Below are 19,973 nucleotides of genomic sequence, written 5' to 3' on the forward strand. Positions count from 1 at the left end.
GGTCAGCTCTGCTGGAATGGCAGTGAAAGAGAAACTCATTTTTGAGCACAGCTAAAATGTAAACTTGCAAGTTCACTTTTTAGTGAATTATGTCGTGTATAAATTTACAGGATGGCAAGGAGTAACTCTGACCAACCAGAAAAAAACCTATTCTAGAAAAATAGCAGCACCACCTCTCAGGGCTGAGACACCCCTGCGAGCTGCTGAGCTCTCTGCTGGTCAAAGGCAGCACTAACTGCATCATATTCAGAGGTGTGTCACCCAGTCCCCTCCCATTTGTCCACTGGACAGGAGGGAAGCCATTCTGTCCACACAGCCTCTTTCAGCATCTGCACCCATGGGGCCTGCTTGTGGGGAGGAAAGGTGTCACCTTAGGGAGCTGGCTTAAATCTTAGCAGCAGGAGGAACAGCTGCCCATGGCCAGGCTTCTGCCCCAGATTAAACTGCTACTGCTGCGCCCAGCCATTTGTTTACAATGGAAATAAGTTGTTTTGGGGTCCAGCTGACTATAGAACAAAGCAGGCCCTTGGGCACAGGGAGCAGCAGCACACCCTAGTGGGCTAATTTCCCCAAAGCATGAAACTAGGGGTCTTGTCCCACTGCAAGGATGGCTGTGGCAATACAGCATCACTGGACACTGGGTGGCACTAGAGGACCTCACAGAAACCAGGAGGAGATAATTTGGCCTCCAGCAAAGGAACTATGCTAATAATGTGCTCCTCTTGGTAGAATCTTCCCAGTAACCAACATGGAAGTTGCAGCAGGACAGAGATGAAAAATACAGGACAAGAGATCAAGTCTGTGCAGTCCCAACCAACCCCACAGATACCCATGTCCAGTGATCGCACACACTGGATGGCTCCTCACAGGCAAAGGAACAGGTGAGACACACCCCTTCTCAGTACTGGTGACTGATCTAGGAAAGTCGGGCTCCAGACCCTCTTTCACTCACACTGTATCCTGAATCCTCACCATCAGCTACAGCTGTAAGGACTGTTTCTCTTCTGTGAACCTGCAAGCTAGGTCTCTGAAGAGACACAGAGGAGAAAGCGTGTGAGTAAATTCTGCTCTATTTTTAGACCTCAGTAAGGCACATGCACAATGTAGTTTCCCATCTCAACTGTTTCTTCACTGTCAAGATTTTTCCTGGTATGAAAAATCAAGGTGCCAGTAGCAAAAGAAAATGTTTTGCTTTTGCTCCCCTCAATATGCTTAAACATTTTCAAGTAAATTTCATGTCATGAGGGGAGATGGGGATTGCTCTCAGCTGCATCATGGGTCACCTCCCAGCTGTGCAGTGGTGTGCCTGGCTGCCAAGCTCACTTGGGAGCAGAGATGCTGCTTTTCCAGATTTTCCAAGCCAGAAACAAGCACTGTTCACATTAAGAAGGTTAAACTTAAACCAACATTAAAATTAAACCAACATCATTTTTTGTGGCTAAATTGTTTACTACCTAAACCCAGCCAGACAGAAGCCTGTTAAAATAGTCCATTTGCACTCCCCCGTCCCAAAGAGTCACATGCACATAAACCCCAGAGCTGATGACACCATGCAAATCATGGTGCAGGATATGCAACCTTGAGTTCTTCTCACTGAACACTTCCAGGTTTGCATCAAGTAAAAGTTGACTCAACTTTCATTTAAATAGAAGAAGTAGCAAAAATTCCTACTGATTTCCTAATTTTTTTTTCTCCTTTTTGAGACTGGCCACACTGCGCTCAGCCAGTGAGTGCACTGGCCATCCCTATATAGGATCCGGACCCGCAGCTGGAGCGCTGCTGCGCTCCCAGCACCGCACTCTCCCGAGTGCGCCACGGGCTCGGCCCTGATTTCCAATATTTGCTTCTCTAATTCCCAGAAGCTGGCTATAACTATGTTAGTGTTGATGTATAACACACAACTATTAAATAGTTTATGACTTTATACAAATGTATCTGAAGATTGTGCACCATACCGGAGGAATTGTACCAAGTGTCTTCAGAGGTGACCTTTGCAATCTATGACACTGATAATGCCATCAGAGGGACTTTCCAAGATTATTAATCTTTAAGGTGTATTAGAGTAGATCCATAGCTCTAAAAGGCTCTATGAAGGTTATTGAGGAGAATTTATCAAGACCACTCCTGCTGAAAATTCTACTCCTCTCATCTCTCTTCCCCAAGTGGCTGAAGGATAAGAAGGGAACAGGTAAAGGACAGACTGAAGGATGCCACAGGACAGTCCCGACGGGATCTCACCTTGCAGGTTCAAGTTTACAGAGATGTGAAACCTTTCCCTGACCTAATTTTCTGAAGAATAGGCTATTTTTTTAATTTATGAAATGTAAGACACTTCTTTAAGGCAGCTGCAGGCCCACCCACACATGCATGAGCCCTGGATGGGCCTATACATACCAACAGAGCCAGCACCCAAGTGAGTGCAGGATCCTGCAAGCCAAACTCCTATGTACCTGCAGGCCCACTGCCGCCCACCAGAGCCCCAGAGGGCCATGCACATTGACCCAGAAGGAGCCAAGGCAGCCAAACATGCACTCATCTGCATTGATACAAGAAGAGTCACCACCACAGCCTACAAACAGAGGAGGAAGTCTCTTCCCTCATAGCCCACTCCAGAGTAATAGAAGAAACCAGTGTCTTATCAGATGACCAAACACCAATGAAAACAACAGAACTACAAATAAATAAGAAGATATGACACCACCAAAGGAATATGGTAATTCTCAAGCTCCAGACTCCATCAAGCAGGGAAACCTTGAGATGTCTGAAAAGGAATTGCAAGCACTGATCTTAATAAAACTAAGAGAGATAAGAGGAGAATCAATTAGAGAACACAATGAAGCGAGAAAAAACATCCAGGTTATGAAGGAGGAAATTTACAAAGAGATTAATACCTTTGTAAAGAATGTAACAAAACCAGAAACGAAGGATTCATTCAGTGAAATAAAAAACAGAACAGGAAGCTTGAGCAGCAGGCAAGAGCAAGCAGAAGAAAGAATTTCAGACCCAGAAGATCGTCTTTTTGAAATAACCCAGGCAGACAAAAAAAGGAAAAAAAAATTAAAATGAAGAAAATTTAAGAGAGCTAATAGAAAACCTCAAGTGCACAAACATCCAAATCATGGGTATTCCAGAAGGGGAGGATAAAGTAAAAGTCATTGTAAAGCTATCTAAGAAAGTAATGATAGAAAACTTCCTAGGCATAGAGAGAGATTCAGACTTTCAGATCTAGGAAGCCTGAAGATCCCCAAACAGATGCAATCCAAAAAGATCTTCTCTAAGCCACATTATAGTCAAACTGGCAAAATTTTAAACAAACAGAATTCTAAAAGCAACAAGGGAAAAGTGACAAGACACCTATAAGGGAGTCCCCATCAGACTAACAGCAGACTTCTCAGCTGAAACTTTACAGGCCAGAAGAAAATGAGATGATATATTAAAAAATACTAAAAGGAAAAAACTTCCAGGAAACAATTCTATGCCCAACAAGGTTATCCTTCAGAAATGAGGGAGAAATAGTGTATTTCCCAGACAGAAAAAAATTATGGGAGTTCACTACCACATGACCAGCCCTGCAAGAAATTCTCAAAAGAGTCCTGCATCCAGAAACTGAAAAATGATAATCACTCTCATGGATTTACAAGAAAGAGCAAAACGCACCATTAAAACCAAAACACTAAGTTAAAGTTAAGTCATGTCACCTTAAAAATCTAATTAACATTGAAGGTGAGAAATAAAAGGGGAAGAAAGGAACAAAACATATTTAAGACATCTAAATAATAAGCAATATAATGACAAGCAAAAAGCAATATTTACAAATAACAATAAGTGCAAATGGACTAAACTCCCCATTAGGAAGACACAGATTGACTGATTATACAGAAGCTAGAACCAACAATATGTTGTCTTCAAGAGCCCCACCTCGCCTATAAAGAAACACAGACTAAAAGTGATGGGATGGAAAAAGATATACCATGCAAATGGAAACAAAAACTGAGCAGGAGTGGCTGTTCTTCTATCAGATAAAACAGACTTCAAACCAAAATCCATAAAAAGAGACAAAGAAGGTAATTAAATAATGATAAAGGGAACTTTCCAGTTAGAAGACATAACAATCATAAGCATGTATGCACCCAGCACTGGAGCGCCTAGATGTAAAGCAAACAATCTTGAGACCTAAAAAAAGATAGACCCTAACACAATAATATTGGGTGAACTGAACACCCCTCTCTCAGCATTGGAAAGATCTTCCATTCCACAAATCAACAAAGAAACACAGGACTTAAACTTAACCTTAGAAAAATTGGACCTGGCAGACATCTACAGAACATTTCATCCAACAATGAGAGAATACACATTTTTCTCTCATCAGCACATGGAACATTCTCCAGGATAGACCACATATTAGATCACAAAACAGGTTTCAGGAAATTTTTAAAAACTGACATCCCTCCTGGTACCTTTTCTGACCACAACTGACTAAAACTGGAAATCAATTACAGGCAAATTTCTGGAAACTACTCCAGTGCATGAAAACTCAACAACAGACTCCTGAATGACCTATGGGTCCAAGAAGAAATTAAAAAGGGAATCAAAATCATTCTTGAAACTAATGAGAAAAGATGCATCATACCAAAACCTGTGAGATATGGCAAAAGCAATGATGAGAAGGCAATATATTGCAATAAATGCTTACATCAAAAGAATGGAAAAACTTCCCATAAATGACCTAAACTCTACACCTCAAAGGACCAGAAAAAGAACGAAAATCCAATCATAAAAGTACTAGAAAGAAAGAAATAATTAGCATCAGGGCAGAATTAAATGAAATGGAGCCCTGAAAAATGATACAAAGGATCAATGAAACAAAAAGTTGTTTTTTGAGAAGATAAATAAAATAGACAGGCCATTAGGTTTGCCTACTCCCACCACACTTATTTAACATAGTATTGAAAGCAGTAGCCAGAGCAATTGAGCAGGAGAAAGAAATAACGGGCATCTAGATTGGAAAGGACGAAGTTAAATTGTCCCTGTTTGAAGATGACGTGATCTTATATACAGAAAACGTAAAGACTACCAAAAAACTCTTACAGCTGACTAACAATTTTGATAATGTTGGAGGGCACAAAATCAACACCCACAAATCAGGAGCATTTTTATACTCCAAAAATGAACTAGCAGAAAAAGAAATCAAGAAAGCAAGCCCATTTGCAATAGCCACCAAAAAAATAAAATACCTAGGAATCAATTTAACCAAGGAGGTGAAAGATGAGATGAAAGATCTCTACAATGAGAACTACAAACTACTAGCGAAAGAAATTAAAGATATAAAAAGATGGAAAGATATTCCAAGCTCTTGGATTGGAAGAATTAAGACAGTGAAACTGTCCATTCTACCCAAAGCAATCTACAAATTCAATGTAATCTCCATCAAAATATCAACATCTTCACAGAAATAGAAAAAGCAATGCTAACATTCATAAGGTAGAGAAAAAGACCCCGAATAGCCAAAGCAATTTTGAGCTTAAAAAAAAATTTTTTTTAAAAAGCTGGAGGCATAACACTACCCAATTCCAAATTATATTACAAAGCTCAAAATAGCATGGTAATAGCATAGAAACAGACACTGAGATGTATGTAACAGGATAGAAAACCCAGGAATCAACTTACATACTTACAGCCAACTGATCTTTGACAAAGTCAACCAGAACATATGCTGTGGAAAAGACAGCCTCTTCAGTAAATAAATGGTGCTTAGAAAATTGGACATCCAAATGCAGAAAAATGAAACTGGACCAGTATCTCACCATAGGCCAAAATCAAATCAAAATGGACTAAAGACCTGAATATAAGACCCCAAATCATTAAATTACTAAAGGAAAACATTGGAGAAACACTCCAGGAAGTAGCAGGGGGCAAAGGCTTTATGAATAAGACCCCAAAAGCCACAAGTGACAATATAAAAAATAAACAAATGAGCTAATATCAAACTAAGAATCTTCTGCAGAGCAAAGGAAATAATCAACGGAGTAGAAAGACAACTTAAAAAATGGGAGAAAATATTTGCAAACTCTACATCTGCCAAGGGTTTAATATCCAGAATATACAAAGAACATGAACAGCTATATAGTAAGAAATTAAGTAATCCAAAAAAAAAAAACTGGGCAAAGGAGATGAATAGACATTTTTCAAAGACACACAAATAGCCAACAGTACGTGAAAAAATGCTCAGCATCGGTAGTCATCAGAGAAATTCAAATCAAAACCACATTGAGATATCATCTCACTCTAGTTAGACTGGCCATTATTAAAAAGACCATTAATAACAAATGCTACCGAGAATATGGGGAAAGGAGAACTCTTCTATAATGTTGGTGGGACTGTAAATTAGCACAGCCACTATGGAAAACAGTAAGAAGTTTCCTCAAATACAGATAGCACTACCGTATAATCCAGCAATCCCACTACTGGGTATATATCCAAAGAAATGGAAATCATATCGAAGGGATACCTACACTCCCACGTTCACTGCAGCTCTATTTACAATAGCCAAAATACAGACAAACCTCAGTGCCCATTGACAGATGACTGGATAAGGAAAATGTGATATATGTACACAATGGAATACTACTTAGCTATAAAAAAAAGAATGAAATTCCCACCATTTGTAACAACTTGGATGAGTCTGGAGAAAATTATGTTGTGTGAAATAAGCCAGACAAGGAAAGATAAATACCACATGCTCTCACTTAAAACTAGGTGCTAAGAAAGAAAGAAACAAAGTAACAAAGAAACAGAAAAGATTACAATTCCTTGAACTTTCAGAAGGACAGAAGAAACCAATGGTTACTAGAGATGGGGAGATGGAAGGAGGGAGTTTGGGGAATGATGGGTCAGGTAAAGGGCATAAAGAAAAATCATGATTTGTAATAATGAATATGCTAATAACAATATTTTAAAAAGTAAGACACTTTAAATACAAAAAAGAATATCATTATTGGCTTTCAAGAAAATTCCAGCTATGTGGATAACATTAAAAACCAGCTGTCAAGCTAAATCCTTTATCAGTACAAATTTTGGTATTTCTTCAAATTGGGAGAAGAATGTTGATTTAGATGTACAATGTTTGGTTACTCCCAGCCTCATTTATTTGTCACTGACACCTCTGGGAGAGACAGAGAAAAATGGCATATGCAGCTTATAAAACACATACACACCCTCCACCACTAGCTTTAAATTTCTACAAAACGATCTTGGGTTCTAGTATTCTTCCATATGTTTGTTTTATTAAAGGAAATTTGCTCAAAATTTCAATGCAATGTGCTTCTGGAGCCCATGCCAGAATTTAACCTTGAGGACACATGTTCTCCTGGATCCATTTCACACTGTGCCTGGCCACCTGCGTGGCACACACACATGAGCAGGAGGACAAGGCTTTCAGATGGGGAACTTGCACAAGCAATTATCTGGGTTTAGGTCTGCAGGCTATTAAGGTTTTCCTTTTCAACTCCCACAGCTAGAATTAAACTGCAGAAATCTGTTTTCTAGTTAAAATCTGTTCACATTCCAAATGTTTTAAGTTACTTAACAAGACTTTAGGGAGTCCAATATACTGGGAATTGTGCCTGTAAATATAAAGATCAGGAACTTCCAATTCAAAATTGTAATAAAGCAGGAATACTTTAGAAAAGAATTTTCAGCCCACTTCATGCCTTGAGTAATGGGGGGTAAAAAGTGGAAATAAAGGGAGGCAATATGGAAGCAAACAGATATAAAAACAGAAGAGAAACATCATTTTCTTGGGGAGAACTAAAAAGCAAACTGTGTCAGTAAACTAAGAAAATTATACAGAAATCCCCTGCAAAATTTACAAAAATTGCATGTTAATCGCATCACCTTGAGAATGTGAAGGATCCTTTAATGGGTAGGGCACCTCCTTAAGCAGCAGCAAAGAGCTTCCTGCACAGCAAGGCCCAGTTCACTGAGCAGCTATACCTGTGCCCACACACCGAGGGCAGCACCAGCCATGTGGGAGCAGAGGATGTTGTCAAGGCCACCTCCACAAGCAGCAGCAATTCTTGGCTCTACACCACAGGACTTCTCACAATGTACACAGTCACACAGACTGGAAATGGACCCGATATCAGCCTCAAGACCCCCGCCCCTTGAAAGCATTTCTGCAGCCAGTCAGGGAGACAAGGAAGGGTCTTCATAGGGTGCAGTTATGATGGGCTGTGTGCATGCTTCCCCGTCCCACTATACCTATCAGGACTCAGAGAATGTGCCCTGCTACCAAAAAGTGAGAGATGTTTGGTGGGAGAGAGAGGCAGAGGCACATTGAACTTGGATTATTTTACCCATGACCCTACTCTCCTCCCAATCATCATTTGGAAAAATGACATTTCTGGGGAAACAGAAAATGATCAGAAGCAAGTAGCTAAAATGTATGTCCCTTATAAATTTTAGATATCAATCAATTTCAATTTTGAGATGTAGAGATGTGCTGGGAAGGTTAATTAGCCATATCAGTGTCAGTGAAAAGCTGATGGAAGAAGTGGGAAAGGCCAAAGGAGAAAACCTATGAGTACAGAAGTTACTCTCACTGATCTGGACTTCCATCCATCCCTGTCCCCCCTCAAAAGGTGAATGAAGTAGGAGGTGATAATGTAGAGATTAGGGCACATTACTTCCCCATCTTTTCCTCTCTCCAATGTGCACAGCCTCCTCAACCCCCACACTTGGAGTCTTGGGATCAGCTCTCCAATTCTGGTCAACACAGAGAAAAACTAAGTGAACTGAAATTAAACATCCAAATTATCTCTACTGTGGTTATTTATACCCCCCAGTTTTTCTTTCCTTTACTGTTAAGTGCATATAATCAATTTAATTAAAGCATTTTAGCAGAGTATTAAAAAGTGACTGCTCCCACCCCTTTCACATATATGTGATAGTTATTTTAACATCTGTTCATTGGCTCTAAAAGCGCTGTTTTGCACAGGTGGTATAATTTGATGAACATATGAGACATGCTATTTGCTGGCTTGAAATTCTCAGCTCAAACAAGCTAAGGTGTATGAAGATTCATTATAACACAGTAACCGGTTAACTCAATAGGGACTCCATTTCTTAGGTCTTGGGCTGTTTACATAACCAAAAGGAATTACTTTTTTATATACATATATAGACCACAATAGATCTAGCACCTACCTACACAAGTATCCCCCCACCAAGTGATGTGTTCAAAGGCCAACAAAAAGGAAAACACAGAACACATTTATAATCCTGAAATCTAGGGCTATTTAATCTTTTTGATGTTTATTTTTTAAGGCACAAAATGCACTATGAACACCATAAATGAGAACTGATTTGACCACAGTTTTATGATAGAATAAAATGTATCTGATGAATTGAATTTAAATTTCTAAAATTTAACTGTGCAGCATTAGCCTGAGAAACAAGATCGAAAGCTGCATGATGTAATCAGGTTTCATGGATCTATTTGGAATATCTTCATTTCATTAATTTGAAATGTATGCCAGAGTATGACCTTTAATAGTCTGATCTTTAATAATAGCTTAAGAGATGAGCCAGGAAACCAGTCATACTTAGAATTCTCAGCACTTTCCCTTTAGTGAGGACACCCTACATCTCCACGTGTGCAAGCACACCACTCACTCACTGTGGGATCTACAGAGCAGCAGTAAATGCCCTTCAAAATTTAAATGCATGTTATGTGGGTGTGTAGTATATGAGTAGGACATGAAAAAACTCCCACTTGTCCAGTCAGAGATAAACTTAACTCCTGAAAAGCATACCTAAGTTGAATACCAGATGCAACACTAATTTGCAGAGGTTCCCACAACATATTAAAAAAAAGTGCTGATTTTATGTGCTGAGATTGGATCATGAGGGAAAACTTTATATGGGCTGTAAGAAGACTAACTGACGTTTGCACAATGAGGAATTTTAAATGCCGGGCAGTCTATCTTCATATTTTGCTGAAGACAATACAAATGCTTATCAGAGCCTCATAAGGAAAACAGATTTAAAAACTTAATCATCGAGGTGAAACATTTACTAATGAGGTTTGTACACCTTTTTGGAAAACACTGAGTGGAAGTCCCAAGAGATTAGAGATAGACCTTCAGTGTCAGGTGGCATCTTGGACATGGGCATTCCCTCCCAGCACTGATGGTGCAGCCAGTGTTTATGATCAGCATTAAAACACAACTGCAACCCCCAGTCCTGGACAGGCTCAGGAAACGGCTATCTGGAAAGAGTGGGAGGGGTCCAGGAGGCCAGCCTCCAGGTAATACATACGTTTGCACAACAGTGATGAGGAGACAGTGGAAGTCTTTTCTAGCTTTACTGCAGTGTAATTTTGGTTGCTTGCCCAGGACGGCACAGTGCTTTCACAAATTGTCTCCTTCCCGAGGGATTTGCTCCTAGAAAAAGCCACGACTGCCTTCTTCACTGTGCCTTCTTTCTTTTCTGGAGCTGGTCTCTTGTGCAGATAAGAGCTTTTAATGCCTGCCTGGATAATCAGTGAAACCCCAGTCATTACAAATGCCAGAAAGTACACCTCAACTTCATTTCATTGAGCAAGAAAGGCCATAATCCTATTTCTTCTTTGGGTCATCTACCCTGAGTCTGCACACCACATTTGCTCAGCAGCAGTCTGGCTACCTTTGCACATCCAGCTAACCCTTAGCACTCCCACCTCTTATTCAGGATTCCAACTTTTTGAGTGACAAGAAGGTCCCTGACACAGAACCCCCTGTAACCTTGCTGAGGTATGAGAGCAGTGACACAGGATGCATTAAGAGCACAAATGATGTTTCTTGATCCTCTGCCAGGCCCAGGGCATGCTTGGTGCTGCCATTCTCCTCCTGGGTGCAGCAGCAACCACTTCTTTGTCAGTTCTATGATTCAAAACTACCAACTTTAAAAATTAAGTCACCTAAAAGTAAAATAAGCGTTTGAAAATAATCAAGAAAACTCTCCAAACAGTGTTAGTTACACTTTGCTTGTCATAAATGTAATGTCAATCTGAGCCCCAGGACAGGCCTGAGACAAAAACCTGTGATTTCCAGCCATCCCTGAATTCTCCCCAAATTCCACAGAGTACCAAAACAGAACAACCTTGGCAAGAGCCAAGGGAAGCCTCCTCCACCTGGAAGCAGGCAAGAAGCAGAGCATACCTGGAGTCCAAGGCAGGACCTGAGGGCAGCATCTCCTGCCTGGAAGCAGGCACAGAACACACTAAAACACCCCTTCCACGTGGGTGGGCCACCACAACCACTACCACAGCCATGGCTGCTGCAAAAGCAGCTCAAGACCACCACAGTAACACAGGTGTCATGCAGACACCCTACCAGATACCTGATTGCATTGACACAAGAAAAGCCACCAGTGGAGTGTGGAAAAAGAAGAGTACATCGTTCTCTTCAAAGCCCACTCCAGAGTAATAGAAGAAGCAGCAACTATTCTCTAACAGATGACCAGACATAAATATAGAGATACTAGAAATATGAAAATAGAAGAAAATATGATACCACCAAAAGAAGACAGTAATTCAGACATACCAGACTCTATATAGCAAGAAACCCTTGCAAGGACATAAGGGGAATTATGAGTAACAATCTTAAAGGAACTCACTGAGATAAGAGAAGACTCAGACAACATAAAGAAATGAGAAAAAAAAATCTATGATATAAGGGAGGAAATTTACAAAGAGATTAAGACCTTATAAAAGAATGACCAGAACTCATGGAACTGAAAGATTCACTCAACAAAATATCACAACAAATAGCCTTAAGCAGCAGTATAGAACAAGCAGAAGAAATAATTTCTCATCTTGAAGATGGACTTTTTAAAATTACCCAGGCAGAAAAAAAAAAAGGAAGAAAAGAAAAAAAAAAAATTTTAAAAGGAAGAAAATCTAAGAAAGCTAGCAGGCAACCTTAAGCACACAAAAATTCAAATCATGGGCATTCCAGAAGAGGAGAAATGAAAAGGCATGGAAATCCTATCCAAAAGAAGAATAATGGTAAACTTCCCAGGAACAGGGAGAGACATGGACCTGCAGACCCAGGAAGCTCAAAAATCCCCAAACAGATTCACCCCAATAATCCTCTCCAAGACACACAACAGTCAACTGGCAAAGCTCAAAGACAAAGAGAATATTTTAAAAGAAGCAAAACGAAAGCATCAAGTCACCTATAACGGAGCCCTTATCAGACTAACAGCAGACTTTTCAACAGTAACTCTGCAGGACAGAAAGAAATGGGATAACATATTGAAAATACTAAAAGAAATAGACTGCCAGCCAAGCAAACCATATCCAGCAAGTCTACCCTCAGAAATCAGAGAGAAATAGTGTATTTTCCAGACAAAAATGGTGGGAGTTTACCTCCACATCACCACCCCTGTAAGAAATCCTGAAGGGAGTCCTACACCAGCAATCCAAAAAATGGTAATCACCCATCTTACTAGCCATAGTTCTGTTCAAACTGCTTCTTACAAAATTCAGTTTTGTTAGGTGATGTGTTTCTAGAAATTTATTCATTTCATCTAGATGATCTAATTTGTTGACCAACAATTATTAATAATATTCTCTTATAACCCTTTTGATTTCTGTAAATTTTGTTGTAATGACCCCTCTTTCATTTCTGATTTTAGTTATTTGAGTTCTCTTTTTTCTTAGTCCATCTAGACAAAGGTTTGCCAATTTTGTGGATCTCATCAAAGTACCAACATTTAGTTTCATTGATTTTAACTCCAGTTTTTTCTATGCTCTAATTTTTATTATTTACATTCTTTGCTAGATCTGGGCTTAGTTTGCTCTTCATCTTCTAGTTTCCTGAGGTGCAAAGGTGATTGCTGACTTGAGATCTTTCTTTTTTACTAACATATGCATTTATATTAAATTTCTCTTATAGCTAAAAATAAAATAAAACCTAAGAAGTAAATAAATAAAAACAGGTAAGCTATGGAGACAGTAAAAAGATCAGAGGTTATGGAGAAGGAATGGATGAATAGGCAGAGCAGAGAGGACTTCAGAGCAATGAAATTATGTTACAGTATCATGGTAGATACATATCATTAAACATCTGTCCAAATGCAGAGAATACACAAAAAAGTGTGAACTCTAGGGCCGAGCCCGTGGCGCACTCGGAAGAGTGCGGCACTGGGAGTGCAGCAGCGCTCCCGCCGTGGGTTCGGATCCTATATAGGGATGACCAGTGTGCTCACAGTGCTCACTGGCTGAGTGCAGTGCGGCCAGTCTAAAAAAGGACAAAACAAACAAACAAACAAAAAAGTGTGAACTCTAATGTAAACTGTGGTCTTTGGATGATAATGATGTGTAAGTCCATTTCATTAATTGTAACAAATGTACCACTTTGTTGGGCAATGTTGATAATGGGACAGGCTACACATGTGTGGGTCAGGGGTGTACGTGGGAAATCTCTCTACTTCCTGCTCAATACTGCTGTGAACCTAAAACTGCTCTAAAAAGTAAAGTCTATTAAAAATAAATGAATAAAAATAATAAACAATCTTGTGAGTGAGGTCTCAAATGAAGAACACAGACTTGTCCAGAGCTCACCTACCTCCCAACTACCCTGTGTGTCTACTTTCTATACAAACTCCGTCGGGTGACTACCAACTCTTTTTTCAAGACTGCTGCCAGTGTCCTGAAGTCTTATGTTCTCCATGCAGCAGTGAGTTGCCTGCCTTTGCTTTATTGCATTTATATGACTGAATTTCAGCTAATGGGTTATGAAAAAAAAAATAGGTGGAAAAGGTGGAAGACAAAGGTACAGGTGATACTATCTGCAGTACATCTGTACCTGCTGTCCCCTACAGTCTACGAATAAATAAAAAAACAAGTCTTGGGGGGAAACGCTTTTACACAAATTTTGCTCCAATTGTTCAAATGGCTGGTCTTAGGTTACCTGAACACTATACTGTGCAAGACGGAGCTTTTCTGGCTTCATCTTGATCTTCTCCTTAGGTTTTGGCTTCTGTTCTTTGCCTGAACTTAAGCATTTCATAGTAGCTGCAGCATGTGTAAGAATGCAGTCCTTGCTGCAGTAGGCCAGGTTGGGCTGCACCACATTGGAGCACCCAGGGAGGGTACACCTGGAGGTGCCTGGAGCCTCTACCACCTGCAGAGCAAAACAGGGAGCTTCAGACAGTGTGCTTGCCAATTTCAGCATTAAAGTGCTATGTAAAATCACTATTTATAGTACCAAGCTCACTGTTTTTAATTGAGATATCAATATTTTTCATATGAATAAAATCCTATCTTTACTTATTCAATTACATGAGTGTATTTCCCTGAGGCAAGGCATTCTTGGTCCTTCACACCATCTGTGGTGGGCAGAACTCTAAGGTGACCCTTAGGACACCCACTCCTGGTACATATGCTCTGTATAATTCCCTCCATCTTGAGCATGAGCAAGGTCTGTGGACACGATGAGATTTCATATCCACAATCAGGTTCTGCTTTCGGGCAAATATGCAGTAATTGCATAGGTAAGCAAGGTCCCAAATGAGATGACCAGAGACCAGAAAGGACCTGACTTCATCAGACAAAAACCCTTAAGAGAGAAACTGGCCTTTCCTGAAGAGAGGAGACTCCATTGCTGATTGTGAAATAAGCTGCCCTGCTTTGGGAAGGCCAACCAAGTTTAGGATCTGAGTATAGCTGCTAGATAATATACAGGACACACAACTAAATCTGAATTTCAGATAAACAAAAAATATTATATAAGTATGCCACAAATATTGCATGGGACATACTTATATACTGAACAGCATGAGAGATTCTGGAAGGGGATCTTTCCCATGCTGAGCCTCTGATGAGACAAAAGCCACAGCCTGACTGCAGTCCTGTTAAGATCCCAATCAGAGGGCCCAGTGAAGTCATGCCCAGGCTTGATAACTACAGAAACTGAGACCATAAATGTGTGATGTTCTAAGCTAAGTTTGTGGTAGTGTGGTATACATTAACAAAAATCTAATACAGCACAAGATGTACACTTGGTTGCTTCTGTTTTGATGGTCAAGACTAAATACACATGAAGGCATCCCTCAAATGTACTTAAGTGAAAACTTATTTCTCAAATTAAATAATTAACATGGTTATTTTTCTTCCACAGAATCTGTTTTACTTAGAATAAAATTATATATAAGCTTAAGTGAAACACATTGACGATAAAGATGAAATAGAGAAATTTTCCTATTAGTTTTTCTTAAAGACTGTGATATTAACAGTAATGTCATATTTCCATTTAGTCATTCTAAATACTTTCATGGCACATTTATTTAAATGGCTTATTCCTTGCACTTCCACCTTGCAGCTAACCCAGTGCAAGAGTGTTCATAAGGCAGAGATGCTTTAAGACAAAGCAACCTCAAAGCCTCCTGCTTTGTTGGCCCCAGTTAGATGACAAGCTGCCAGGGTAGGGGTGGGCCAGGGACTGAGAAAGTCCCAGAGTGAAACATGCTCTGAGTCATGCCCCCTCGTGGGCACTGGAATGGAGATTATGAGCATGTGACATCTCTCCTCAACAGCAGAAGCTGACATATGTGGGAAAAATGATGAAGAATCACAGCCCCAGAGGGACATAAAACCTAGTTGGGAAGGAGAGTCAAGGAAATAGCCACAAGGCAGAGAAATGACACACTGAGCCAAGCATAGTGAGGGTCAGACTGATGCAGGCACCAAGACCACTCAGGTCTTCCCACACCAAGATGGCAAAAGAACCATGAGGCAGCTCAAGAGGGTGTGTGTGGGTGGACAGGAGGGCACACACATTTCAGCAATTCAAAAACAATTCTGCTGACACACATAAAATACATAAGTAACATCAAGGACATGGAAATAAAAGTGAATTGTTAAGAATTAAGTCCACAACAGCTGATGAGGTAGGTACAGATGCTGGTCCAGACGGTGTGGGCAGGAGATGGGGGCAGAGCTCGGGAGGCCCCGCCCAGATGCAGCACCTGTCCTGGTAGAAATTAGCTTATTCCAAGACAGAAACTTTCCTAGCCTTGATATTTCTACCAATAGCAAGTGTGGAACCCATAAGGTCAACCCCTTAATGTTTACCTCAGGAGGCAAAATACTCACAGGCTGGCAAAGCTTGAGTTTTTTCTTGCCACTTGGATGTGCAGCTTTCTCAACTCTCCCCTTTATCTTTCGGTCTTCACTAGACTTTTGCTCCACTGTTCCTGGACTTCTAAAATCTGTGTCATCAGCATCTCCAGGTCTAAATTTAGTTTCCCGATGATCTGTGGTTTCTGCATTAGTCTCATCCTGCACTTGCAGAACAGTGCAGTTTGGGCAGATAGAATTTTCCCTGTTCCTTTCCAAAAGCCTTCCTCGAGCCTGAGAAGCACCCCGACAATCGCCACGAGACTGTTCTTCACATCGGTCACAGCAACTCATAAACCTGAAATCATAAAATAGTGATATTAGGAATGGGACGTGAGGGTCAAACACTCACTTTTTGGCAAATTAAGAAGTCCATTAGGTTTTAACATTCTATTGCTTACAAAATGCAAATATACATAAAAGTACAGAGAATAGAACAAAGAACACATATGTCCCTCTCTTGACTTTACTAACATTCAACTAAATTTGTTTTTCCTTTTTTGGCTGGAGTGAGCTATAGGCTTTCAAGGCATTGTACCCTAACTACTCCAGTAAACATCTCCTCAGAACAGCCGTGATGCCTTTGTCCCACCAACAAGCCAACAGAGATTCCTTAACACCAAAGTCTAGTGAAGACTCTGAGCTGCCCCCAGGTCCACACTGGGGTTCAACCACAGTCTGCACCTGGCCCTCTGCTGTCTCCCAAGGAACAGTCTAGGGGAGCACTCTCTGACAGATTCCTGAGACCACATGAGGTCTACTCGGCAGCCACTGGCTGCACATGGCTGGGTGGGGGGCAAGGGCTTCTCACCTCCTCCCATGCTCACCACTTTGACTGTAAACAGCCACATGTCCAGTGGCTACCACAGAAGAGGGGTGGCTCTAGGCCGACCTTTCATTCCTTTTTTGATAATGATGTGTTCGTCTTTTTTGAATGAACAAATTATTCATCCAGCCTAGCTTTGTAACATTTAAAATCAAAACAAATATAAACACTATTTTCATCACCTGGATTTCTTTTAAAGCTGGGGCAGCCCATCCCTGTCCTCCCATGACCCACCTGTTGTTACGAGGCTGGAGACACATGCGGTCCAGGGTGTTGGGGTCGTGCAGCTCACATTCAGGCTTAGGCTTGCCCGAGTCCCTGCTCTCTTCATCTTTAACTTGCTGAGCTGCTGTCCTCTCCCGCTGACTCTCTTGGTCATTGGTCATTACCTGGGACACAACCCTGTGGACTGTCTCTGGCTCTTGCTTGCTGGGCAGAGCATTCTCGACAGTAGTGCCTGCCTCGACATGCACAGTTTCTGTGGGATTCTCCTCCCGACGCTTCTTTCTCAGGTGATTCTGGATGCCTTTCAGGGGCCTATCAGGTGGCTCTTGCTCTCGCTTTCTCCAAAGGCAATTCTGAAGCTCCTTCAAAGTCAGGACATCACTGTCATTGTCGGAGGTGTCCTCCTTCTCCTTGCTTCCTGTGGCCTTTCCAGAAGAGGCAGGTCGCTCCTGTACACCCAAGGAACCAGAGTGGGGGCCACTGTTCATCTCAGAGGTACTTCCTATGCTCCCTTCCAAGGCAGTTTCAACATCTGGGACTGAACAAGACATTGGCTCACTGGAATCCTCAAGGGAGACAGGAACATTCTGTCTTCCTTGGTGCTGAGCTGCTGTAAGGAATTCCTCCAACCACTCGGTGCGCTGTGGCTGCTTCCCGCTGTGTCCCAGGGCCAGGCTGTGCTGCTGCAGGGGCTGCTGCCCCAGCGAGCCTGCCTCTGCATCTCCCACACCCTCTCGCTTAGCAACAGTTGTTCTTCCGAATCCCCAGGTTTTGCTGAAGACCTTCCTTGTGGGTTTGATCATCTCAGGTGCCTCCTCACTGCTCAGGTCACCTTTACCTTCCATACCTAATGAGAAAATATAATCACATCATGACCAGCAAGCCACTGAGCAAAAAGATGACACAACCTCAACCGCACACAAGAGGGAGCACAACCTGCCTAAATGTAAATAAGAACAGGATAAAATGGAACCATCGTCTACCTACAAGATGTGGGGCTGTGCGTGAAGTAAGCCCTGTTGACCAGTGTTTCATGAAGTGTGGCACGTGAAGTGTGGCACATAAGACAATTTTTGGGGGGGAGAGGAGAGAGGGAGGAGGGAGGGAGGTGTCGGTGATGGGCCATAATAATCATATACAGTGTATATTGACAAAATAAAAACTTAACGAAAAAAAAATAAAAATAAAATAAGTAGGATTCAAAACAAAAAAACAAAAAAAAGACAATTTCAGGAGACTCATTAAGGAAACTTTAATAGTTACATATGTAATGTTTGGTAGGAAAAAACAGTCAGCAAGTCAAATGTGTCCTGCTGCCATTTACTTGCTAAGGACAGGGCTTTACAAAACACGGATTAGGGAACACAGGAAATAAGCTCCAGCACAAGCTTGGTAAAGACAGGATCATAGAGTGAGGTTGACAGACAGCCAGCAAGGAGACTGGCCACATCTACTTGGCTCTGGAGTCCTAGGCTGCTGACCACCCTGCTGGAGATTACATGTAGGGGAGAGGTCCTGCCAAGCCCTGGCCTTTAGCTGCCCTGACCCAGGCCCAGGAGGGATGCTGCTCTTGGACCCTCCATACCAGCCTTCCTGCTGGCTGAAATCTGAGTGATCCTCTTGGATGCCATGTGGGAGAAGATTCCACAACATTGAGAGATATGAAACAGGCCTTGTTTTAGTCCACTGAGTTTCAGCAACAGATAACTGAGACACTTAGAAAATATGAACCTAGGCAATAGCTTTAAGGTATAACACTTTTCTCTATTTTCTCTATTTTTTTCACTTTCTAATAGATTCTAAAGGATCATGTTTGCGAAACTTTTGCTCTTGTTTAAAACAACAGAACCTGAAAAACAGTACATACCATGAGAATTCTTTTCCAAGCTGTCCAGCTTTAATCACATTTAAGTGTTAATGACTCTGATTTTTGCCATGTTCCATCTGAGGGAAAGGACAGGTGTAAAATGAAAACCTTAAAATCATAAAACACACAACTTAAGATCACTTGCAACCTAAATTTTTCTTTTTGCTTCCATCTAAATGTTGTCACTTCCCAGTTTCCTATCCAGCTATAGGTGCTGCCTGACTACAAACCTGACCCACACAGTCCTCAGTCACTCAGAAGCTGCTGAGGCATTGACCACACCCCTTCTATCATACCCCAACATGGCTAAACTAAACCAGGCACCAACAGTGACCCTGCATCAGCATGGAAACCCCAGGCCCCCAGTAGTGTGCAGAGGATCCTCTGTGATGGTGGCAACACAAAGGGGGACTTACCATGCCATCTGGGGACACTGTGCAAATCACACTGAAATGCTCTCATCTAGGAGGCAATGCTGACCTGAGAAGGTCATAGGTTTTAAATGTGAGAAATAACACAAAAAGCAAAGACATGCTCCTTATCAGTACATACAGCAGAGCTGTTACTATACTACAGTATACTACATTATACTTATATAATTATAATACAACACTAAATTACAATTGTTTATTCATTCTTGCTAAAAATTTTACTTTTTGGAAAACAGTTTCTCTGCTTACACAAATCAGCAAATTTGTTAGACATTTTAAAAGAAAGTCAAGTCCCAATATTCTTATAACATTTTGAATTTCTACTAAAGATGCAGTCTGAGGGGCCTTCACGAAGAAGGGCACGTGGATGCAGTCCCTCTACAGCTGGGACCTCCCTCTGTGGGGATAGCATTCTGCAGGAGGAATAAAGGGACGCTGTGAATCAAATTCTTTTTCTGTTTG

General features: G+C 41.2%; 1 protein-coding gene across 1 annotated transcript; it reads right to left on the bottom strand.

The window, feature by feature from the left end:
- Window positions 1–10,056: 10,056 nt before the first annotated feature.
- Window positions 10,057–19,324, bottom strand: LOC103611006 (death-inducer obliterator 1-like). The gene is made up of 5 exons (XM_008595055.1): window positions 19,081–19,324; window positions 17,223–18,060; window positions 16,139–16,460; window positions 13,956–14,168; window positions 10,057–10,531 (listed from the first exon to the last, which is right to left on the bottom strand). Exons 2-5 carry the CDS (start codon window positions 18,056–18,058, stop codon window positions 10,253–10,255), a joined length of 1,650 nt encoding a protein of 549 aa, XP_008593277.1. The 5' UTR covers window positions 18,059–18,060; window positions 19,081–19,324; the 3' UTR covers window positions 10,057–10,252.
- Window positions 19,325–19,973: the final 649 nt, after the last annotated feature.

Source organism: Galeopterus variegatus, unplaced genomic scaffold (genome assembly GCF_000696425.1).
Source record: "Galeopterus variegatus unplaced genomic scaffold, G_variegatus-3.0.2 Scaffold12244, whole genome shotgun sequence".
NCBI lineage: Eukaryota > Metazoa > Chordata > Mammalia > Dermoptera > Cynocephalidae > Galeopterus > Galeopterus variegatus.

Excerpts from the sequence above, each read along its gene's own strand:
- LOC103611006 (XM_008595055.1), bottom strand. The coding sequence starts at position 18,058 with ATGGAAGGTAAAGGTGACCTGAGCAGTGAGGAGGCACCTGAGATGATC. Across the intron at positions 14,169-16,138 it reads AACTCAAGCTTTGCCAGCCT|GTGGTAGAGGCTCCAGGCAC; the intron begins GTGAGTATTTTG and ends TTTGCTCTGCAG. Across the intron at positions 10,532-13,955 it reads TTGCACAGTATAGTGTTCAG|GCAGGCATTAAAAGCTCTTA; the intron begins GTAACCTAAGAC and ends CTGATTATCCAG.